Here is a 24,909-nt window from a genome sequence, read left to right as displayed (position 1 = left end):
TTAATCCCCTTTCCCTATTATGCCCCTTCCCCCATCCCTCTCCTCACTGATAACCACTAGTTACGTAATTAAGATACTAAAGTAGTTGTCAAGGCTGCTGCTGCTGCCAAGTCACTTCAGTCGTGTTTGACTCTGTGCAACCCCATAGAGGGCAGCCCACCAGGCTCCCTGTCCCTGGGATTCTCCAGGCAAGAACACTGGAGTGGGTTGCCATTTTCTTCTCCAATGCATGCAAGTGAAAAGTGAAAGTAAATTCGCTCAGTCGTGTCTGACTCTTAGCGACCCCATGGACTGCAGCCCACCAGGCTCCTCTGCCCATGAGATTTTCCAGGCAAGAGTACTAGAGTGGGTTGCCATTGCTTTCCCTGGTCAAGGCTGTTAATGTCTGTTTATTTTGTTGAGAGGTTTTGTTTTAAAACTTGAATAAGTACCGTATTTTAGATTAATAAATTATCTTACTTTCAAATGCAGATAGAAATTAAAGCTTCATTTATTTATTCACTATTCACTTCCAGGGGATTAGGGGACTACTTTAGAAGCAGAGTAGTCGACATTATAGTTCATCTGTATTCTCTCCTTTTGGCTTAAAGAGGAGACTAGGAATTTTTAGTTCTGTAACCATGTTTGCTATTACAAATACTTTATTTAAAATTTATTCACTGTAGCCTATTTTACTTTGAAAAATCAATATGTAAAAAAAAAAAATTCTTTTTTGAGCTTCTCATAAAGAGAGAATTTGGGGCTGTTCTTGAAGTTTTTGTTGTTTTTTTCCTTAATAGCTAATGATCATGTTTATATTCTATCATTATATTGATATTATTTTTGATTATTTGTGCTACATTTAAAATTGTGTAGACAGATCTCTTTTCAAGCACAGAACTACAGGAAGAACGGAAGAAAAGTTTGGTGCTGGAAGATAAAGCAAACTCACTTCCACCATCTGTGGCCATCACGTATTCTTTTTTCCAAGGAAAGAAAATGTCTTTGGTAAGTGTTACTTTCAAGTTAGAGGGAATTTTTAAATTTATCTAAATATATTTTATCAGCTTTTCAGTATTAAATTGGGATAAATTTCTTATAATCCTACTGTGTTTCACATTGGTTCATTTTATATTTTAGAACAAGGTCATTTACTTTTTCTAAGCCTACTTCTAGTAAAATCAGCAAGTATAGTTTGAGCATGATTATCTTACGGAGGTTGTATCGGAAGTACTGATTAATGCGTTTATTATAGCTTAGGGATGTTGAAGCAGCCATATTTTGAAGCTGTTTTTTTAAATGGGATTAATAAGTAAAAACTATTACAGTATGTACTGATAATAGATAATCTCTAAGGTACATTGTTAAGTAGAAAAAGGAAGGTGCCTAGTGGTATGAAAAATTTACATAAATGTGTATATATATGTATTTGCATGCTTATATATTTATAAATGGGTTTCCCTGGTGGCTCAGATGGTAAAGAATCTGCCTGCAGTGCAGAAGACCAGGATTCAGTCCCTGGATCAGGAAGATCCCCTGGAGAAGGAAATGGCAACCCACTCCAGTATTCTTGCCTGGGAAACCCATAGACAGAGGAGCCTGGTGGGTTACAGTCCATGGTGTCGCAAAGAGTCGGACACGACTGAGTAATTCTTTCACTTTCACACATATTCATATATCCTTGTGCATGTATACAAAAGTGCATAGAGTATCTCTGGAGGGATGCCCAAGAAGCTAGAAATAAGTTTTTAAAAAGCAATAAACTTGCTTTTCACCCGTGTGAAAAATGGCCATACTTCCTGTTTCTCCATCATTGTGGCAGAAGTCCTTAAGGTTGAGGAGATTTTTTAAATACACAAAATGAAGAGAGTATCTCAGTGGCAGAAGGGTAGAATGAGGCTTCCCCCTGAGTTTCACTGATATGCATTCCTGTCCTTTCTGATGCTAAATTGATTTAGATCAGGCTGTATGGTCCAGGGCCTCTTTTTCCTGTTCACTGTGTCTCATGCTTTAGGCTCCATTACATCAATACAAATAAGAATAAACAGTCCCTAGAAGGCAATGGCAAGCCACTCCAGTACTCTTGCCTGGAAAATCCCATGGGTGGAGGAGCCTGGTGGGCTGCAGTCCGTGGTGTCGCTGAGGGTCAGACACGACTGAGCGACTTCACTTTCACTTTTCACTTTCACACATTGGAGAGGGAAATGGCGGCCCACTCCAGTGTTCTTGCCTGGAGATTCCCAGGGACAGGGGAGCCTGGTGGGCTTCCATCTATGGGGTCACACAGAGTCGGACATGACTGAAGTGACTTAGCAGCAGCAGCAGCTTGTCTTAGTCATTAATAGATGTTCTACTGAGATAGCCAAACTCCTTAAATAAAAGTTCGAAAGCCATTACACAAAGAACCAAGTAATTCCACTGTACTCTTTTTGAAACAAATTACATGATAAATAGGAATTTTAAGTTCAGTCTCTTATTTAAACAGTAACTTACATATACATGTTAAACATGCTTGTATATATATAATTGGACCAAATATGTATGGTAAAACTTTGTGTAATTACTAAGAAAATATGGAATAGCCTCTAAATGTTTTGAATAAATTATATTCTCATACTCAAGACAGGATGTGAAGTTTCATATATTACATATTCATGGTTAAAAATATGAGGAGTGGTATATCTTCATTTGAGTCTTTTGCTATTATTTGGTTGTATATTATTATGAAATATCGTAGTGTAATTATCTGTGCCTCCTGGGAGCCTCAGGAGGGGTCTTGCTAGTTAAGCACAAAATTAAACATGCCCAAGGACTAATTAATCAGGAGCTATAATACAATTATTTTTAGGTAATATGATGCCTGGTATCAAATAACCCTGATATTAGGCAGACATGGAAGTAACTAAAAACCTTCCTTTGAGTGATGAAGAATATTGCTTTAAATGCCTTGTTTTGTGAAAATATCAGCATTTATACAAATAGAGTCCAAATTTAGACTTTCAAGGTGTGTTAAAAAAGAGTATCATGAAATAATTTAGAGCTGAGTGATTGAACTTCCTTAATGTTGAGGAGAATGTTTTATCTAACAGACACCTTAACTGCATTTGGAGCTGCATTTATTTAAAAGCTACATAAATATGTAACAATGTCCTTAATTTGGCACAATTCATCTTAAATTCAGTACTAGGCAAATGATGACAGCCACTTGTAAATTGTGTTTGTTCTTATTTTATGAATAGAGCCCATTTGAAGCACTTTTTAAAGTCTTTTTGAGAACCGTTTATAGAATACATTCGGAACCTGATGTTATCACTAAGCATTTTAGCATTTGTCTTCCTGGAAGTTCATGTAACTGAAAGACCATGTGTTATTTCAAGTGTACAGTTTATTGAGTTACAGTTGACTGCATTTTTAAAAGGTCGTGGCAGCTATTAGACTTACCTAGAATGACTGTTCTCTGTTACTAATGGGTTTTAAGGTGAATAATTGCAGAAGGGTGAGGACTGATCTCTTAGCTAAAACTGGGTGATTTTGCTTCATTCAATATAGTAAGTATACAAAGCAGCAGCACCTGTGGAGTTCTAGCATGGGAGTCATTTTGAAGAATTAGTTAAAATGAGAAATTTAAATGAAGGTTCAGTCCACTGTTTTATTTCTCAGCGAACACTTACTTCCTGAAGGTTTTGGACCTTGTGTTTCTATACAGCACAGTAGAAGCTTAAAAAAACTCACTGGTTGTTTTGCTGCCATTGCTCTAGAAGGATATAGCTGAGAAGAGGACTCTGCCTCTCACAGCAGTGGGCATGCACTTGTCCCAAGCGGTGAAAGCTGGCTACCCAGTCGATATGGAGCGAGCAGGCCTGACTCCAGAGATTCAAAAGATTATTGCTGATGTTATCCGAAACCCTCCCATCAACTCAGGTGATAACCATGACCCTTGTCTGCAGCCTTAATGACTTGAGTCATTGAACCAAGATGAAGTAAACAAGCAATCCACTCTGATCACATTAACCCTTTATGCTACTATGACAACTTCAATTTTCTAATGCTTTGTCTTGTTTTAGAAAAACAATCTTTCTTCCCATCATCACTCAAAGGGAAGTATGAATCAGAGAAATGCTTGTTTTGTTTGTTTGTTTCCGCTTCTGACTACACCTTCCTCACGCATCTCCAAAACAGCTCTTTCATCCTTCTCTGATTTCCAGTTCATCACTTGGAAAAAAACACACGTTCCTTCCCCATAGTTTACTGACTCTTAGTTTCTCCCTACATCTTTATGATTCTCTGTCATTGGTTTCACTGAACTAGCGTTTCTCGTCCAGGCCGTCGTGTCAGGCACTGTGAAACTGAAGGGATGGACTTGGGTCTCTTGGGCCCCTTGTGGAAGGGTTTTCTCCTGTCATTATGCTGTGGAACCTCAACTGTGGTCAAGCCCCTTTGTTTGCCTTACAGCAAATGTTAAAATCTGCCTATTTTAAAATTATGATCCCTTTGTTACAGAAGTAAAGACGAGGTACATTAGAAGGGTTTTCCTACTCGAAATGTACAAACGCAAACTAGATGTATTATAATAATCCAGTAAATCTGATGAATATTTTTGGACTGTTAGGACAGAGCAGGGGACATAGCAAAAGCCTCCTCTCCAGAGCTGCAGTGCAAATAGTTAAGTATACAGTTCTCCCCTCAAGGTTAGAAATAAGGTGAAAAAGATCACAATTAATACTGTACTTAATTGATAAGAACAAAGGTCTTTAAGTTACCTTCAAAGGCAGCCTTCATTCTAGGCTTGAACAAGACTTGACTGAAGAACACCTCCATCTCTTCTCCTGCTGATCGACCTAAGAGGCCAGGAGAGGGACAAACACAGGTTTGAGCAGGGGGACCTGCTCAAGGTTAGTTCCAGGGAACCTAAGTTTCCCCTCTGTATTATATACCATGGTAAAGTTGTTCTGCCAACTTTTATTTAAAGAAAAGACATATGCAATTTCTAATCCTGGTCGATGAGACCTTCAAGTATTTTAAGGGCCTGTTGATAAATTATGTCAAGATCTTATTGGAGGGAGGAAACACTTTAACAACTAATTCTGCTTCTGTGTCACAGCTTTCTGGTTATGTTTTGATGTCCCATTTAGGGCAATCTCTATAGGGGAAATAGTGCTAGGCTTGCTAATCTATATAATAGTTGTGAGTTTATAACAAAATTAATGAATTGGCATTGTGTGAACTTGGTTCACCTGGCTCTGTTAATACTGGTTTGTAAATCTGAAAACCTGAGGGCCAAATCCTGTCCTGTGATAAAATGTCTAAGGTCCCTTAGCTGTGAGCATCTTATGAGGAAGCTAGCCGTCTCTGCTGGTCACTCTCCAGTCCTTCTAACTTCAGCTGCCATTTTACTAGAAGTTAAGGCAGAGAAAGGACAACAGTAGTTACTTGCGGGGTTAGAATTGTGATTGTATAAAATCTTTCTTTCTTCAGTGCAGAAGGAAATAGTATTTCAGAGAATGTCAAATGCCTTCTTGCTCAGATGCCTGCTTGTTATTAACACCCTCGAATTACTTTTCTCCTTATGTATGTATTGTCTCTTAGGATTTAGAGAAAGCTGTGTCTCTGATAAGCTGTTCGATAATATACAGTATCATCTGAAAGAGCCTGTGCAGTTTTTTCCTCCTTTTCCTATTTTCTTTACTACTACATATTGAGTATAGCAAATTTTCATTCAGAGTTAAATATTAAATTGAAATGAATATTTCAATTGAATTAATAAATTCAGTAAATTGAATTAATAAAGATATTAGCATAAACTGAAATTCCAAAGAACAGTGAAATTTAAATTATACTTATTAAACACTTACTTCATCTTTCTGTCCAAACACTGTATATACATTATACAGATAATATGAAAATGTATATTATTGTAGTTTACTTCCAAAGCCAAAATTGAGAAAGTTAAGATTCATGAGCTCTATCTAAACTTTATTTCTTTTGATTGTACATTTACAGTCTGTAATATATCATTTATTGATGTGAAATTTTATTTTTGAATTCTTATTTTTCCATAATAAAATACTGTTTGTTATCTCACTGGAGGAAACATTGTTGAGTTATAAATTATAATAAGAAATGAAGATATCCATGTCACACTAATGATTCAGATAGGTTATTTCATCTTTTTCTTAGCTGTAGCCATATCACATAATTTGGTGTTTTAATGAATCAGTTTGTTGGCATTTAAATTCTGCACAATCTTGAATTGACAGTTTTCTATATTTTATTATGGCATAATCTTAAACATAGAGTATTTGCGAACTGAGAACTTATGTCTTATTATTTTCATGCTTATTTGCTAAGTAGATTTTGTCCTTGTACCTTAATATTTTAAGGAATTCTGCACTTTTTTATTCTTTTAGTTTTTTTTCATGTTTACATAATTTTAAGCTGCTGCTTTTATAGAGCTGAGATTCTAACTGTGCCTACTAATAAATGAAGCAATGTATTTAATGATGTACCTGGATAATATTTAGAAGAATTTTGTTCTTTCATTCTTAATGTGCATGTCCCTGGAAAATTAAGGGTGGCTTCCAAGGGACATGCCATAAAAATAAGGGTAATTTGATCTCTTTAACCACTGAAGGAGTGCAGGCAGTGCTCATTGTTTTACTCGATTTTTCAGTAGATATTTTCAGCCCTTATTTGTGTGGAAAGTTAGGGCAAATAAGATCTTAAAATAAAATCTATCTTTCTCAGAAAAATATTCAATTAATAGACATTTGAAATAGTTGATGTGTTTTGTTATGCTTTAGTATCCATTGAAATAATCCTTTTTATTAGCATCTTATTTACAAGTATGATTAGCTTCTATTTTAAGAATAAATTATTTTCAAAAAAATTAGCTTATAATTGATATTTGGAATTTGAAGCATAATTCCTTTAGAAACAGTTCTGTGGATGGTGGTTTTGATTCTCAGGGCAGCCCTCAAAAGACAGTTTGAAACATAAGTTCTTCAGAGTGGATGAGCTGACCTGACTCTGGGTCTTGGAGGCAGGGGTGCAGGAGTGAAGGGGGCGTGTGTTTACTCCATTACCGATCTGTGAGGGGGTCGGCATTGGAAAGAGGAACATCTTCTCTGACCACTTTCCTCCTTCCTCTCTACAAAATATTTCATTATTTCCAGCTCATAGATTTTTGTGTGATGCTCTATGTAATTTACTTTTAAATCTTTTAAAAAATTCTTTTACAGATAAAAATAAAATTAAACTAATTAGAATATATGTTCCTGAAAACATTGACACGTACCTTATCCACATGGCAATCAAGATCCTGGAAAAAGATGGTGACCACAGAATGCTATGCCACTCTTCATGTGATCCCAACAAAAAGCGATATTTCCCCGACTCTGAAGAGAGCTCTTCAAATTCTAAGAGAAGCAAGGAAGAAGTGGACACTAATAGCAAGGTGTTAATTATATGTAGAATTTTCATCTACTGTCAGTGTACAATTTGCATATCCTAGTACCAGAATGTTGTATTTTTTGATGTGTTATAAATTCTGATAGAAGGTTCAGTTCAGTCGCTCAGTCGTGTCCGACTCTTTGCGACCCCATGAATCACAGCACGCCAGGCCTCCCTGTCCATCACCAACTCCCGGAGTTCACTCAGACTCATGTCCATCGAGTCGGTGATGCCATCCAGCCATCTCATTCTCTGTCGTCCCTGTTTCCTCCTGCCCCCAATCCCTCCCAGCATCAGAGTCTTTTCCAGTGAGTCAACTCGTCACTATGTTTCCTTTGGTTTCATAAATCTGATCTGAGAAGAGATTTTTTTTTTTTAATGACAAGAAAAGAAGAATATAATCCCATCTGTTCTAGCTTATTGTGTGGGAATGTCAGCTTAAATTTTACATCTACCTTATATAGACTGTATAACCTGGAAATTCCCTTTCTTTCATGGACTTCCCTAAAATTTGGGGGCCCAGTGGTTAAGACTCTGTTCTTCCAATGAAGGGGGCAGAGAGTCAGCCTTTGTTCAGAGAACTAAGATCTCACATGCCTTGTAGCATGGTCAAAAACAAAACAAAAAACAAAAACAAAACCCACATTCTGTTATAAATACCTCTTTAGATATTGGAATTTGTCTATCATTCTGTTCCTCTTCTTACTCTCTTCCTGTTATACTGAATCTCTCAGGTACAAGGGTAGTTGTTTCCCATGGTCCTGGGCATATCCCAGTGCACTTTTGCATGATCAGAGAACGACCATGAGTTTAGTAGTATTATACATGGTTTATTTTATTGAAATCGCATGCTTTGAAAATTATTGTTCTATGATTTATCTGAGATAAATAGTAATTAGAGAATAACTATTCTTTGACACTCTGACTCTACCAAATGATTGCAAAGACTTGAAAATTTGACATTTACTATCCTCTGGGCCTAAAGTTCAGTGATAAAAGTTTGTGAAAATCATAATTAACTCAAAAATTACTTTAGTTCCTAGATGATAAATTCAGCATAGCGGTAGGTGGTTGCTACTATTTATATTAGAGAATTAGAGACTTTATTTTAGTTGTAATCTATATAAGATTTCCAACAGTTAAACTCGTTTTCTCAATAGCTTAAGAATAAGAGGGTCTGGTCTTTTAAAAACTGTCCTTCAGTTAGATATGTACATATTCATGTCCTAGATAACCTTATGAAATTTGCTTACCTGGAATTCTTTACATTATTTTGGCAATTGATTAGCTATAAGAAGGGCATTAAAGAAGATATATGTTGGGCAGTGGTAGCAAAATCACTTTCATGCATGGGAGAAGGAAATCGCAACCCACTCCAGTGTTCTTGCCTGGAGAATCCCAGGGACGCGGGAGCCTGGTGGGCTGCCATCTATGGGGTTGCATGGAGTCGGACACAACTGAAGTGACTTAGCAGCAGCAGCAGCAGCAGTGAAATTTCGCTGCTATTCTCAGCCTTTTATTTCTGAAATCTATATACCAAGTGCCTAATACCTTATGTTTTTCCCCAGCTATATCTGTCAGTACAGGAAAATGTGTAACTTGTTATTTTTCCTGAATATTGAAGCACATTTATAGTGAAATATTGTTTCAATCACACATTAACATTTTTGCTTCCCTCCTATTGAAAAATATCATATTCTGACAACAGAGTGGAGGTATTATTTTTTTATTGGGACATAACTGCTTTGCAGTGTTGTGTTTCTGCTGTACAACATGAATCAACCGTATGTGTCTGTGTAGAATGGGGGTATTGTGGAGAGGGTGGGTAAGTGGGTGGAAATCATACTAAGCTTACTGGATTTAGCCTTTTCTTTTTCCCCATTTAGGGGAACAAGAATATTGAGGCTGGGAAGTAGATTATGAGATGAGTGAGCCAGCCAGCCAGTGTTTTTTTTCCATCCGCCTTCCAGGATAGAAAGCTACTCTGAGCGCTGTAGAGTCTGTTGGAGGCCAAGTTTTAAGATCCTTCATGTGTTAACATTCGTCGCCCTGGGTTGTATTTGTTAGTCTCTTTCATTTTACGATTATGAGGCTTCTAATAACAAATAACGTCAAAACAAATTCTCTTTATTAGCTGATGTATCATTAGGTTTACATCTGTTGTGACTGCTGTTTACTGGAGGAAGATTATGATTTGATAATGGTAGTTCTGATTAATATACTGAGGTACACAGTGGATTCTTTAAATATGTAGTTTTAAAAAAATTGATGGCAAGTTTTCTTGAAGGTTTTAAATTTTTATTTCAGGAAGTTAAAAAAATTTTTGCCTTTTAGTATTTTTGTCCCATTGCTTGGTATTTCTTCTTAAAGGAGAAGAAATTTCTGCTCTCTATGTGTTAGATCTGCTTGTACAGATCATATAGTAGGCAACCACTGCATTTGGGTTTAATCTTTTCCCCTAAAAGTTAGAGACTTTTAACTTAGAATTCTGAGGTTTCATTTGGTGCATAGGAACCCCTAGAATTAGACAAAATATTGTGCATGTGTGCATTTGTCTTTTTTTCCTAAGTGGATCCCTAGGTTCAGCAGATCCTCAAAAGAGTCTATGAAACAAAGATCTTTCTTTTTCCCATTTACTGAGCAAATATTTTTTGAGTACCTGTGATGTCTCAGCAACTCTGCAAGGTTGTGATGATGCCTGAAATACTTCAAGTTTGTCCACCAGTGTAGATGTACATGTTGTGTGCTTTTTTAATCGCTAATATAACTGTGTGTGTGTGGGGGTGTGTGTGTGTACACATGCTCAAGCAGATGCCTTCCTCAGAACATTAAATTCACCATTTTGGCATTCCCAGAGTTAATATGGATCTGAAATAATATCCAGTTTTTTCCTTCCCAAATGACAGTCTACACTTGAGTGTCTAAAAACACGTAACAGGGTGGCAGGTAACTGCCTAAACAAATGATATTGTGATTTTGTCTCTCATGTGTTTACTTTTGAATAGAAATAAACTCTATAGATATCATTATTTTATTTGAAAAGGGAATGATGTTGGGTGTATACTTAGTAACTTAATGCAGGAGATGTTAGATCCCTGGGTTGGGAAGATTCCCTGGAGGAGGGCATGGCATCCCACTCCAGTATTCTTGCCTGGGAAATCCCATGAACAGAGGATCTTGGTGGGCTACAGTCCATGGGGTCTCAGAGAGTCAGACACGACTGAGGTGACTTAGCACACGGCATAGCACGTGTTACTTGCCAGCAGTACAAATATATATATATACGTATATATAATATATATACTTTTTTTGTTTGTTTCTTTCCTATAGACTTCATCTGAAACCTCCAAGAGAAAATTACCTGGGTGGTTTGCCAGAGGAAATGAGACCTTACCTGATACCAGCAAGAAATCAGTGGCCAAAACCAAAAAGAAGGGTCTTTTTAGTTAAACTGGCAGCTGTCAGGGGAATTATGTGTCCTGCTGTATTATAAGAGGGAAGCTGTATTTCATTTCTGAAGAGAGTAGGGAGTGTTTGTTTAAAAATTATTCTAATTTTGAAGTAAAACTCACCTATTTATTGAACAGTTGGCATTTTAAAACAGCCTTGGGCAAGTCACGTAAAGTTGAGTCTTCTGAGAGTCTGAATGAGTACATCCTAGGACAGAATCTTAAGTTACCTTCCTATGAGATTGCTTTAAGAAATCATGTCATTGCCCATTTTCTAATCTCTTCACTTATTTCCGTAGTATGTCTGGAATATGTAATGTGCAATGGTTTAATATAGGTAACAGAGTAGGAGTTGTACGGTGATTATGTGTGTGGTATGAAATATTCCTGTATTACCAAAATTCTGTCTTGTACATGAAGAATGCGCAGTTATTTTACAAATTTTTTTTTTTTATTTTTTAGAAGAAACTCTTGTACGCATTTTAAAATGGTACTAGTGGGCCAGACCAGTGAAAATGAAATGTTTAGGGTTCTGTGTAAACAGAGAAAAGAATCGGACAAAGGAGACCAAATGCACCAGACAGCTACGCACTTTGTATTTTACATATGATTTCTATTATTTTTCAAATAATAATAAAAAATCTTTCCTACTGAAAATTATAAAGATATATTTTCTTAAATTTTCATTTATTTAATTATCACTATGAACAAAGCTAGTGGAGGTGATGGAATTCCAAATGAGCTATTTCAGATCCTAAAAGATGATGCTGTGAAAGTGCTGCAATACACCAACAAATTTGGAAAATTCAACAGTGGTCACAGGACGGGAAAAGGTCGGTTTTCATTCCAATCCCAAAGACGGGCAATGCCAAAGAATGCTCAGACTACCACATAATTGCACTCATCTCACACGCTAGCAAAGTAATACTCAAAATTCTCCAAGCGAGGCTTCAACAGTACATGAATTGTGACTTCCAGATGTTCAAGCTAGATTTAGAAAAGGTGGAGAAACCAGAGATCAAATTGCCAACATCTACTGGATCATAGAAAAAGCAAGAGAATTCCAGAAAAACATCTGCTTTATTGACTATGCCAAAGCCTTTGACTGTGTAGATCACAACAAAGTGTGATCACTGTGATCAGTTTTTAACAAAGTGGAAAATTCTTCAAGAGATGGGAATACCAGACCACCTGACCTACCTCCTGAGAAATTTGTGTGCAGGTCAAGAAGCAACAGTTAGAACTGGACATAGAACAACAGACTGGTTCCAAATTGGGAAAGGAGTCAAGGCTGTATATTGTCACGTTGTTTATTTAACTTAAATGCAGAGTACATCATGCGAAATGGCAGGTTGGATCAAGCACAAGTGCTTGGAGAAATATCAATAGACACAGATACACAGATGATACCACCCTTATGGCAGAAAGTGAAGAGGAACTACAGAGCCTCTTGGTGAAAGTGAAAGACGAGAGTGAAAAAACTGGCTTAAAACTCAACATTCAAAAAACGAAGATCATGGCATCTGGTCCCATGGCAAATAGATGGGGAAACAATGGAAACAGTGAGAGACTTTATTTTCCTGGGCTCCAGAATCACTGCAGGTGACTGCAGCCATGAAATTAAAAGATGCTTGCTCCTTGGAAGAAAAACTATGACCAACCTCTACAGCATATTAAAAAGCAAGAGAGATTACTTTGCTATCAAAGGCCCATCTAGTCAAGGCTATGGTTTTTCCAGTAGTCATGTATGGATGTGACAGTTGGACTATAAAGAAAGCTGAGTGCCGAAGAATTGATGCTTTTGAACTGTGGTGTTAGAGAAGACTCTTGAGAGTCCCTTGGACTTCAAGGAGATCCAATCAGTCCATCCTAAAGGAAATCACTCCTGAGTGTTCACTGGAACGACTGAAGCTGAAGCTGAAACTCCAATACTTCGGCCACCTGATGGGAAGAACTGACTCACTGGAACAGACCCTGATGCTGGGAAAGACTGAAGGCAGGAGGAGAAGGGGACAACAGAGGATGAGATGGTTGGATGGCATCACCAACTCAATGATCATGAGTTTGAGTAAGCTCTGGGAGTTGGTGATGGACAGGGACGCCTGGCGTGCTACAGTCCATGGGGTTGCAAAGGGTCGGACATGACTGAGTGACTGAACTGAACTGAATTACTTTGAGTACCTTTAACTTTTGATGATGTTGGAATTTGATTCTAAAATCTCTTTATTTAGCACAGTGTAACTGAAATATCCAAAACCCTGCCACTGATTTGGTAAATCACAGTTGATGTAACTTAAAGCAGTTCAACATGAAGCATTTAATTCTTTGTAAATAAAAATAGGTGTTGTTAGTAAAGAAGAAATACATGTTTATTGTAGAAAAATGAAAAAATCCAGAAAAGTGAAAAAAAGAAGAAAAATCACAGAAGTTCCCATGGTAGGTAATTTGTTAACCCTTTTCGTATATCTAGCCAAGCCGTTTTATATTCACTTCTTTTCTTCATTACATGAATAATACATGAATGAATATTCTTTGTGAAACATTCAAGCTACATGTAAAACATAGAAGTCCCCCATATTCCCTTTTCCCTGCATCCCAGTACCAGCCCTTTTCCAGGTAACCCCTGTTGGATATGTGATGTATAGTTCTCCATAATCATTTCCTCTGCATTATGTGCTTCGGCATGTGTAGCTACACATACATTCTTGTTTTTGTTTTTTTTACTTTTTTATATTGAAGTACAGTTGATTTAAAATTTATATTTGTTTCAGGTGTATAAAATAGTGATGCAATAGTTTTATAGATTATATTCCATTTACAGTTATTGTAAAATGTTGACTGTATTCCCTGTGCTGTACAATATGTTCTTGTAGCTCATTTATTTCATATATGGTAGTTTGTACCTCTTAATTCCCTAGTCCTATCTCACCCCTCCCCATCACCCTACAATTTTCTGCAACAAAGGTTTTTTTCCTTCGTTTATTGTGAAGATCTTTGTATATCAGTGTATGTATCAGTCTTTTTTTTTTTTTACAGCTGTATACTATGTTATTTGGTGAATATACTATAATTTATATAATCACTGCCTATTAGTGATTTCGTTATTTTTTTCTATTTCAGACACAAACATGTTCTTTATTATATTTCACGTGGGTGTATTATGAACATGTTTTTCCATGTCATTAAAGAGTCTTCCACAGAATCTTTTTTGGGGCCTTCTACAGTCTTCCACAGAATCTTTTTTGGGGCCTTCTACAGTGCAGTGTCTTGGCTTCCTACTGTCGCATTCCAGTCCCCTATAATGAAAAGGACATCTTTTTTGGGTGTTAGTTCTAAAAGGTCTTGTAGGTCTTCATAGAACTGTTCAACTTCGGCTTCTTCAGCATTACTGGTTGGGGCATAGACTTGGATTACTGTAATATTGAAAGGTTTGCCTTGGAAATGAACAGAAATCATTCTGTCGTTTTTAAGATTGCATCCGAGTACTGCATTTTAGACCCTTTTTGTTGACCATGATGGCTACTCCATTTCTTCTAAGGGATTCCTGCCCACAATAGTAGATATAATGGTCATCTGAGTTAAATTCACCCATTCCAGTCTATTTTAGTTCACTGATTCCTAGAGTGTCGACATTCACTCTTGTCATCTCCTGTTTGACCACTTCCAATTTGCCTTGATTCACGGACCTAACATTCCAGGTTCCTATGCAATATTGCTCTTTACAGCATCGGACCTTGCTTCTATCACTGGTCACATCCACAACTGGGTATTTGTTTCGCTTTGGCCCCATCCCTTCATTCTTTCTGGAGTTATTTCTCCACTGATCTCCAGTAGCATACTGGGCACCTACCGACCTGGGGAATTCCTCATTCAGAATCCTATCATTTTGCCTTTTGATACTGTTCATGGGGTTCTCAAGGCAAGTATACTGAAGTGGTTTGCCATTCCCTTCTCCAGTGGACCACATTCTGTCAGACCTCTCCACCATGACCCATCCGTCTTGGGTGGCCCCACACGGCATGGCTTAGTTTCACTGAGTTAGACAGGGCTGTGGTCTATATGATCAGATCAGCTAGTTTTTTATGATTATGATATCAGTGTGTCTGCCCTCTAATGCCCCCTCCCAATACCTACCGTCTTATTTGGGTTTCTCTTACCTTGGTCGTGGAATATCTCTTCACAGCTGATCCAGCAAAGTGCAGCCGCTACACCTTAGCTTGGACGAGGGGTATCTCCTCAAGGCAGCCCCTCCTGACCTTGAACATGGAGTATCTCCTCTTGGCCCACCTGTGCCCGCGCAGCCACCGCTCTTGGACGTGGGATAGCTCCTCTCAGCCACCGCCCTGACCTTGGGTGTGGGGTCCACCCGCTCCTCTTGGCCACGCTTCTGTGCGTGGTCTGTTGCGCCGCCGCCGGAGCTGGTGTCTCTCGCGTCTGCCCGCCGCCGGAGCCGGCGTCTCTCGCGTCTGCGTAGAGAGCATCACTAGGAACAAAGCTAGTGGAGGTGATTGAATTCCAATTGAGCTATTTCAAATCCTGAAAGATGATGCTGTGAAAGTGCTGCACTCAATATGCCAGCAAATTTGGAAAACTCAGCAATGGCCACAGGACTGGAAAAGGTCAGTCTTCATTCCAATCCCAAAGAAAAGCAATGCCAAAGAATGCTCAACCTACCGCACAATTGCACTCATCTCACACGCTAGTAAAGTCATGCTCAAAATCCTCCAAGCCAGGCTTCAACAATATGTGAACCGTGAACTTCCAGATGTTCAGATGACTGAACTGAACAGTGCGGTGATTCTCAACATGTGGTCTGCAGACTGTTAGGAGTCCCTGAGACCCTTCTGGGGATCTGCAGAAGGAAAACTATTGTTATAATACCAAGAGGTTATTCACCTTTTGTAGTGTGTTGATGTTTGCATTCAGGGTGCATAGCCGTGTGAGTGAAATCACTGGTTCAGTTCAGTTCAGTCGCTCAGTCGTGTCCAACTCTTCGCGACCCCGTGAATCACAGCAGGCCAGGCCTCCCTGTCCACCACCAACTCCCGGAGTTCACTCAAACTCATGTCCATAGAGTCGATGATGCCATCCAGCCATCTTATTCTCTGTCGTCCCCTTCTCCTTCAGCCCCCAACCTTTCCCAGCATCAGAATATTTTCCAGTGACTCAACTCTTCGCATGAGGTGGCCAAAGTGTTGGAGTTTCAGCTTTAGCATCAGTCCTTACAATGAACACCCAGGATTGATCTCCTTTACAATGGACTGGTTGGATCTCTGTGCAGTACAAAGGACTCTCAAGAGTCTTCTCCAACACCACAGTTCAAAAGCATCAATTCTTCGGCGATTAGCTTTCTTCGCAGTCCAACTCTCATATCCATACATGACCATGGAAAAAACCATAGCCTTGACTAGACGGACCTTTGTTAGCAAAGTAATGTCTCTGCTTTTTAATATGCTATCAAGGTTGGTCATAACTTTCCTTCCAAGGAGTAAGCGTCTTTTAATTTCATGGCTGCAATCAGCATCTGCAGTGATTTTGGAACCCCCAAAAATAAAGTCTGACACTGTTTCCACTGTTTTTCCATCTATTTCCCATGAATTGATGGGACCAGATGCTATGATCTTAGTTTTCTGAATGTTGAGCTTCAAGCCAACCTTTTCACTCTCCTCTTTCACTTTCATCAAGAGGCTTTTTAGTTCCTCTTCACTTTCTGTCATAAGGGTAGTGTCATCTGCATATCTGAGGTTATTGATATTTCTCCCAGCAATCTTGATTCCAGCTTGTGCTTCTTCCAGCCCAGCGTTCCTCATGATGTACTCTGCATAGAAGTTAAATAAGCAAGGTGACAATATACAGCCTTGACATACTCCTTTTCCTACTTTGAACCAGTCTGTTGTTCCATGTACAGTTCTGACTGTTGCTTCCTGACCTGCATACAGGTTTCTCAAGAGGCAGGTCAGGTGGTCTGGGATTCCCATCTCTTTCAGAATGTTTCACAGTTTATTGTGATCCACACAGTAAAAGGCTTTGGCATAGTCAATGAAGCAGAAATAGATGTTTTTCTGGAACTCTCTTGCTTTCTCCACGATCCAGCGGATGTTGGCAATTTGATCTCTGGTGCCTCTGCCTTTTCTAAAACCTGCTTGAACATCTGGAAGTTCACGGTTCACATGTTGCTGAAGCCTGGCTTGGAGAAGTTTGAGCATGACTTTACTAGCGTGTGAGATGAGTGCAATTGTGCGGTAGGTTGAGCATTCTTTGGCATTGCCTTTCTTTGGGATTGGATTGAAGACTGACCTTTTCCAGTCCTGTGGCCACTGCTGAGTTTTCCAAATTTGCTGGCATATTGAGTGCAGCACTTTCACAGCATCATCTTTCAAGATTTGAAATAGCTCAACTGGAATTTCATCACCTCCACTAGCTTTGTTCGTAGTGATGCTTTCCAAGGCCCACTTGACTTCACATTCCAAGATGTCTGTCTCTAGGTCAGTGATCACATTATCATGACTATCTTCGTCGTGAAGATCTTTTTTGTACAGTTCTTCTTAATATCTTTTGCTTCTGTTAGGTCCATACCATTTCTGTCCTTTATCGAGCCCATCTTTGCATGAAATGTTTCCTTGGAATCTCTAATTTTCTTGAAGAGATCTCTTGTTTTTCCTATTCTGTTGTTTTCCTCTATTTCTTTGTATTGATCACTGAGGAAGGCTTTCTTATCTCTCCTTGCTATTCTTTGGAACTCTGCATTCAGATGCTTATATCTTTCCTTTTCTCCTTTGCTTTTCGCTTCTCTTCTTTTCACAGCTATTTGTAAGGCCTCCTCAGACAGCCATTTCGCTTTTTTGCATTTCTTTTCCATGGGGATGGTCTTGGTCCCTGTCTCCTGTACATTGTCACGAACCTCTGTCCAGAGTTCATCAGGCACTCTATCTATCAGATCTAATGCCTTAAATCTATTTCTCACTTCCACTGTATAATCATAAGGGATTTGATTTAGGTCATATGTGAATGGTCTAGTGGTTTTCCCTACTTTCTTCAATTTAAGTCTGAATTTGGCAATAAGGAGTTCACGATCTGAGCCACAGTCAGCTCCTGGTCTTGTTTTTGGTAACTGTATAGAGCTTCTCCATCTTTGGCTGCAAAGAATATAATCAATCTGATTTCGGTGTTGACCATCTGGTGATGTCCATGTGTAGAGTCTTCTCTTGTGTTGTTGGAAGAGGGTGTTTGCTATGACCAGTGTGTTCTCTTGACAAAGCTCTATTAGCCTTTGCCCTGCTTCATTCTGTGCTCCAAGGCCAAATTTGCCTGTTACTCCAGGTGTTTCTTGACTTCCTACTTTTGCATTCCAGTCCCCTATAATGAAAAGGACATCTTTTTTGGGTGTTAGTACTAAAAGGTCTTGTAGGTCTTCATAGAACCATTCAACTTCGGCTTCTTCAGCGTTACTGATTGGGGCATTGGCCTGGATTACTGTAATATTGAATGGTTTGCCTTGGAAACGAACAGAAATCATTCTGTCATTTTTAAGATTGCATCCAAGTACTGCATTTTGGACTCTTTTGTTGACCATGATGGCTACTCCATTTCTTCTAAGGGATTCCTGCCCACAGTAGTAGATATAATGGTCATCCGAGTTAAATTCACCCATTCCAGTCCATTTTAATTCACTGATTCCTAGAATGTCAATGTTCACTCTTGTCATCTCCTGTTTGACCACTTCCAATTTGCCTTGATTCACGGACCTAACATTCCAGGTTCCTATGCAATATTGCTCTTTACAGCACCGGACCTTGCTTCTATCACCAGTCACATCCACAACTGGGTATTGGTTTTGCTTTTGCTCCATCCCTTCATTCCTTCTAGAGTTATTTCTCCACTGAGCTCCAGTAGCATACTGGGCACCTACTGACCTGGGGAATTCCTCATTCAGTATCCTATCATTTTGCCCTTTGTTACTATTCATGGGGTTCTCAAGGCAAGTATACTGAAGTGGTTTGCCATTCCCTTCTCCAGTGGACCACATCTGGCTGTGGTCCATGTGATCAGATCGACTAGTTTCCTGTGATTATGATTTCAGTCTGTCTGCCCTCTGATGCCCCTCGCAATACCTACTGTCTTATTTGGGTTTCTCTTACCTTGGGCGTGGGATATCTCTTTACAGCTGCTCCAAGAAAGCGCAGCCACTGCACCTTACCTTGGATGAGGGGTATCTCCTCAAGGCAGCCCCTCCTGACCTTGAATGTGGAGTAGCTCCTCTTGGCCCTCCTGCGCCCGCGCAGCCACCGCCTATTGGACGTGGCTCCTCTCGGCCGCCGGCTCTGGCCTCAGGCGTGGGGTAGCTCCTCACCGTCGCACCTCTTTGCGTGGTCGGTTGCGCCGGGGCAGCGTCTCCCGCGTCTGCGCCGCCGCCGGGGAAATCACTGGTACTTTACCATAAATCAAGGCAATGGCAGCAAATTACTGATCTGATTAAGTCTCATTTCTTGAACACATTTTCCCAATATTCTGTGTGATAAAAAGGCAAATTCACATCGAACGCCTGTGCTGTATACCAAAGTATGATGGTTGATTTCCAGGAAAGCCCCCGTTTGGTTGTTTAGTTGTGGATTAGCTGCTTTTCTTCTGTGGGATATCGTTTTTACTGAAAAGAATGACCGCGAGGAAACACCGTTGGTTATTGCTCCTAGGTGGAGGCATAGGGATTCCTAGATCCCCAAGTTCTCTGTTTTCCATGAGTACTTTCTGGGTTGGTTTCTTTTGTTTTAAATCCTCCCTGCCTCCCTCCTCCTGTCTCCTGACTCCTTGCCAGAATGTGTTTTGGAAGCCGTCCCATATACATCTGCCTCATCAGCAGGTATGAATAACTGGTTCAAAATGACCCTCGCACATTACAAAGTCTTCACCATAAGAACACATGGACTGAAGTGTAATTTCCTGGATGAAACATCTTTCTTTAGCAGGCTCAGGCCTGAAGTTCGCCTCAGATTCATTCTTAGAAACAGGGAATTTCATTTATTTATTTACTTCTTTTTTGGCCATGTTGTGGGACTTGTGGGATCTTAGTTCCCTGACCAGGGATTGAACCTGGGCCATGGCAGTGGAAGCGACAAGTCACGATGGTGGCATTCCAAGGATGTCCCTGAGGAATTTCTTTTAGAATTCTGTTATGCTATCCCCCAGAAATACGAATTGCTTTTTCTTCTCTGTTCTTTGTCACTGGACCTTAGGACTGTGATAACAGAATCAAATAAATCACTGACAGTTATTTAGAATTCAACAGAGCTGTGGTCTAGATAAAAAGAGAAAAGAATAGAGAATTCTTCCTATTCAAATGGGTTGCTTTAGAATCAGTTGAGAGCATGAAAGATTCAATGGAATGACCTTAAAGTCATTGTAGAGTTATCATCTAATGAGTAGCAAAGAAATGCAAAACCATCAAAAACACTGAAGAAAGTCAGCTAGTCTTGATGGCAGCTGTGAACTGTGGCCGTCTCAGCTGTCTGAGAAGACATTCCCATCATTCTGCTTGGGAAGGCAATCTTAAAATTAACTTGGGATAATGTACTAACTTCCTTACTGGTTACATGTGTTTAAACCTTGATAAAGGTGAGAAATAAGTACAATACAGAGTAAATTAAACCTTTGATTATATTAGAGTTAAGAAACAAGTGCATATTTGATATTATAAGCATTTGTAATACTTGAGATATGCTACCTTATTAGAATAATAGTTTATTCTTGTGATTCATTTACAATATACCATTGAAAAATTAGTTTTTAAGTCAAAATCCTACCAAGTCAAAACATTATTGGATTATTTAATAAGTCCTTAAATTTGCTATTGCATAGAAATCGTATCAACAAATTTCCCTTATATAAGAAAGAAAAAAATCTAATATTATGCTTAGTATTAAGGTTAATACTAATATCTATTCATTAAACCCAAAGCTTTCATTGGTTTTTTTATAAAAATAAAACTTCAGCCTCACATCCAGCTTCATTTTCTAACTCAATTTAAAAGGATTACTGAGAAATATGTACTTATTATGTCTTCTTTCAATAAACATTTGCATCTATAGTTTCCAAGACCATTTGCTGACTTCATAAGAGATGGAACAAAAAGGAGATGAAAAAGCAACATGGATCCCATGCTTCTAAGAAGGGAAGGTTTACTCTGTAGAGAATTAATAGAAGAGAACATCTCACAAAAGTATTTTTTCTTACAGAAAACAGAACACTTTTAGGAAAATATTTACTTCGCATACTCAGTAAGATGTAAGAAAAAAGTGTATGAAACACATTTTTCTTTGAAGGAAAAAAGGAGCTCCTATGAAGGGGTCATAGTGATAGCATTCGTAACTAATAATTTATCAGGTATTTGCTATGTGTCACAGTGTGTGCATTAACCTTTGGGATACCCTGTAGAACTGGAGTCATGTACTGGCGTATTCGTATACGTAGAATATACAAACCGGGAAGGAGATCCCAGTCTATGGGTATTTACCACCCATAGGTAACATAGGTAGGTTAGAGATCAATGGGTCTTTCCCTTTTTTCAAATGGAACTTACTTTCCCCCTAGCCCCACCCCCCCCCGACTTTTGACTCAACCTAGAACTGATAACAAAGGTACTAAATTCTAAATTCAGAGCAGTCGAATTCTAGCTGTTCAAGTGATAGTGTCTTTTTAGCAAAAATGGCCCCACTGTTTCTCTCTCATCGCTACTTTGAGAAAGGAATATTGGGTGAGAGAGAGAACTTGCTTTGCAAAGAAACATGGAGAGCAAGAAACCTTCCAACTTTCCTTTATTGTGAGGAAGGAGGCTTTTCACTTAGGCCTCCCATCCTCATTTCTGGAAGACTGAAGGCATTGGAACTGGGCACTATATTGAGTGAGATGGTCTCTTTCTTGAAGTTCTGACCTGCTAGTCCAGCAGAGGACCTGATGTTCCTGGAGCTTGTAAACACCTGGGACTGAGAGTCCAGGTGGAGCCCACCCTCCACCATGTGATAACAGCAAGAATGCGTGTTTCCCGAGGGTGGAGTGGACCCCTTGGAGGGAGCTGGGTTTAAAGGCCATCCCTCTGGTACCCTCAGAATAAGGCCACCTGAGCAGTGAGGGGGCAGCCCAGCAGCAAGAACACACTTGGCAAGAGATGGGAGAGAGGTGAACCCCCTTGAGCCCCTGGAGGGACCAACTAGCAAACCCCGAAGAGAGCCAACATTCAGGTGATCGGCCAACAGACTGAGTGGCCGCTAGTCAACTAGCCAGAGAGGCAGCCCCGGCCAGAAGACAGAATAAACCGTCCTGCTGGGCAGTGACATGCTCTTGCTCCTCCTTGTCTCGCCGACTTTGAACTCCAGAGGCTAAGTGCGTGCAAGAGAGGGTGTGAAAGAGACAGCTGGAGCCGTCGGTCTAGCGGGAGGTAGAAGTGAGGAGAGCTGGGAATCAGACACGACTGAAGACTCAAAACCTGAGCCGACATTGATCAGACAACCCGAAACGATAGAAAATTCTGAGATTGGACTGAAGAAGCAAAGGGAGCCACCACCCAGGGGTAAAGGGGGATTTGATACTTGGTAGAATGGCAGGGCTTCCGTCTATGGGGTCACACAGAGTCGGACACGACTGAGGTGACTTAGCAGCAGCAGCAGCAGCAGAATGGCAACCCACTCCAGTGTTCTTGCCTGGAGAATCCCAGGGACGGGGGAGCCTGGTGGGCTTCCGTCTATGGGGTCACACAGAGTCGGACACGACTGAAGTGACTTAGCAGCAGCAGAAGTCAGAAGTTCAAGTTTATACCCCAACATGTGCACTTGTTATGTTTGTAGGAGCAAAAACAAGCTGTGGACTGAAGCACTCCTAATTACTGAGTCAGTGGCTGGGTGTCCAGAGGCAAGCAGTCTACCTCCCTAGATAATATTTGGTGGATGCTACTTGTTGAACTCACTGTGGTCCTGCATATGTTCCTTCCCGTGTTTGCTCAGAAATCTGGGTGTCAACACCCCATACTGTCTCCTCCTTTCAACGGCAGATTCAGCTTCTCATCCAAGTTGACAGAGATGGAAGTAAATATTCAACAAAGATTTACTGGGAACTTGGAATGTGCCACAGTCCTAGATGCTGAGGCTGCGACAATGGCAAAAAAGTAAGATATTCTGTCTTGAAGGCGGCAAGGGAATGGAGAGCAGAGCAGCTGGGAAGGGGTAGAGGGTTGTTTCACATGGGGTCAGGTTGTTTGACAGCGCTGGTGAGCTTTGGAATTAGCCTGAGTTTGACAGTTTGTCACGGCGACCTTGAGCAGCTCAGTCCCGTCTGAGCCTCATTTATCAACGTTGTTTTATAGAAGAGGAAACAGGCTTAGAGTGTTTGTGGAATTAAATGAAGCACAGCCTTTTTCATAGTTCTTAGCACACTGCAGGAATAATAAACAGCTCTTCTCATTCTTTGCCCCGGGGAAAGCTATAGGGGCTTCCACATTAGATATAATTGGAAGCTGCCTAGTGGTTTGGTCAGAGAACGGGGAGTTAGGTGATTTTAGTATTTAAGGACACCAGATAGAGTGTACCAAAGTAAGTGTCATTTAACAGAAGATTAAAAGGGATGGATACTCCAAAATTTTTAAGAAAATTAAATATTTGGAAGGTGATGAAATACTCTGGTTCATGAATTGGTTATCCAAGGCCTTGTCTTAACATTTCTGAATATAAACCATTTTAAATTTCCCCAAGGGCTTACTGCAGCTGATTAAGGGTAGGGGTATTTAAGCTGGGGAGAGCAGAGTGCCGGAGATCGTGAGGACCAAGAAGGGAGAAGCGGGGGCTTTGCGAATTCTAAGCCTTGAAGGAGATTTGGGACTTGACAAAGCCTGCAAACCGCGTTTGTTTTAGGTCCTAAGAGGATCAGGCTGTTGTTTTTACTGACTCCTTTGAATTACACAGTTTTAAGCACCAAGAACCCATCTGTTTATCTTGCACTTCCATCACTTTCTCATGGGGAGTAACCAAAGGAACATTGACCTCAGTGGTTCAAGAGCGCCACCAAGTGGTCAAGTATGGTAATGTCGGGTGATCCGGTACACAGGAAAATCAGATTATTTGCTTGGGTTTTGTCTTCAGGGGGCTTCCCTTGTGGCTCAGCTGGTAAAGAGTCCACGTGCAATACAGGAGACTTGGGTTGGGAAGATCCCCTGGAGAAGGAAATGGCTACCCACTCCAGTATTCTTTTTTTTTTTTTTAATTTTTATTGGAGGCTAATTATTTTACAATATTGGTTGGTTTTGCCATACATTGACATGAATCTGCCCCGGGTGTACATGAGTTCCCCCTCCCGAACCCCCCATCCCACCTCCCTCCTCCCCTTATCCTCCCTCTGGGTCATCCCCGCATACCAGCCCCGAGCATCCTGTAACATGCATCGACCCTGAACTGGCGATTCGTTTCACATATCATAATATACATGTTTCAATGCCATTCTCCCAAACCACACTCCAGTACTCTTGCCTGGAGAATTCCATGGGCTGTATAGTCCATGGGGTCGCAAAGAGTTGAACACAACTGAGCGACTTTCACTTCACTTTCTCTTCATGTGGGCTTCCCAGAGGGTTTCTCTGGTGGTTCAGTGGTAAAGAATCCACCTGCCAGTACAGGAGATACAGGTTTGATCCTTATGTCAGAAAGATTCCCTGGAGGAGTAAATGGCAACCCACTCCAGTATTCCTGCCAGGAGAATTCCATGGACAGAGGAGCCTAGCGGGCAACAGTCCCAAGGACTGCAAAGGGTAAGATGCAACTGAGCACTGCTACTGTCTTCAGGTGGTGCTCAGCTAATTGGTCAAGATTTGGAGGGAAAGGTGTTGACTCTGAGCCAGAGTGTGTGACTTTATGAGCCACAGAGAAACTGAAATCTGTTTATTCATTTATGGAGCAGCCAGAATTTGAATCCAAGTCTGTTAATCAGTTCTAAGATCTAAGTTCTTTGGTTCAAGGGATAATAAGATTTACTTTTCTACTCTCAACTGGACATCTTC

The 24,909-nt window shown here is 40.0% G+C and overlaps 1 protein-coding gene across 6 annotated transcripts in view; it reads left to right on the top strand.

Moving 5' to 3' along the window:
• The window catches only part of WRN (WRN RecQ like helicase), a 117,826-nt gene extending 103,748 nt beyond the window's left edge, over nucleotides 1–14,078 (top strand). For 3 of the 6 annotated variants that reach the window (XM_055416565.2, XM_055416569.2, XM_055416568.2), the window contains 4 exons: nucleotides 856–987; nucleotides 3,738–3,900; nucleotides 7,218–7,432; nucleotides 10,759–14,050. In XM_055416565.2, the coding sequence (XP_055272540.2) occupies nucleotides 856–987; nucleotides 3,738–3,900; nucleotides 7,218–7,432; nucleotides 10,759–10,878 (630 nt within the window). In that variant the 3' untranslated portion in view covers nucleotides 10,879–14,050. Of the gene's footprint in view, nucleotides 1–855; nucleotides 988–3,737; nucleotides 3,901–7,217; nucleotides 7,433–10,758 lie in introns of those variants that run through there. The other 3 variants (XM_088832726.1, XM_055416564.2, XM_055416567.2) reach the window with 3 other exon arrangements.
• Nucleotides 14,079–24,909: the final 10,831 nt, after the last annotated feature.

The sequence above is a fragment of the Moschus berezovskii genome, chromosome 26 (genome assembly GCF_049115385.1).
Source record: "Moschus berezovskii isolate FMDL1 chromosome 26, NW_MosBer_1.0, whole genome shotgun sequence".
Taxonomy (NCBI): domain Eukaryota; kingdom Metazoa; phylum Chordata; class Mammalia; order Artiodactyla; family Moschidae; genus Moschus; species Moschus berezovskii.
Note: the sequence above shows the minus strand (reverse complement) of the source record. Positions and strands in the feature narration are given on the sequence as shown.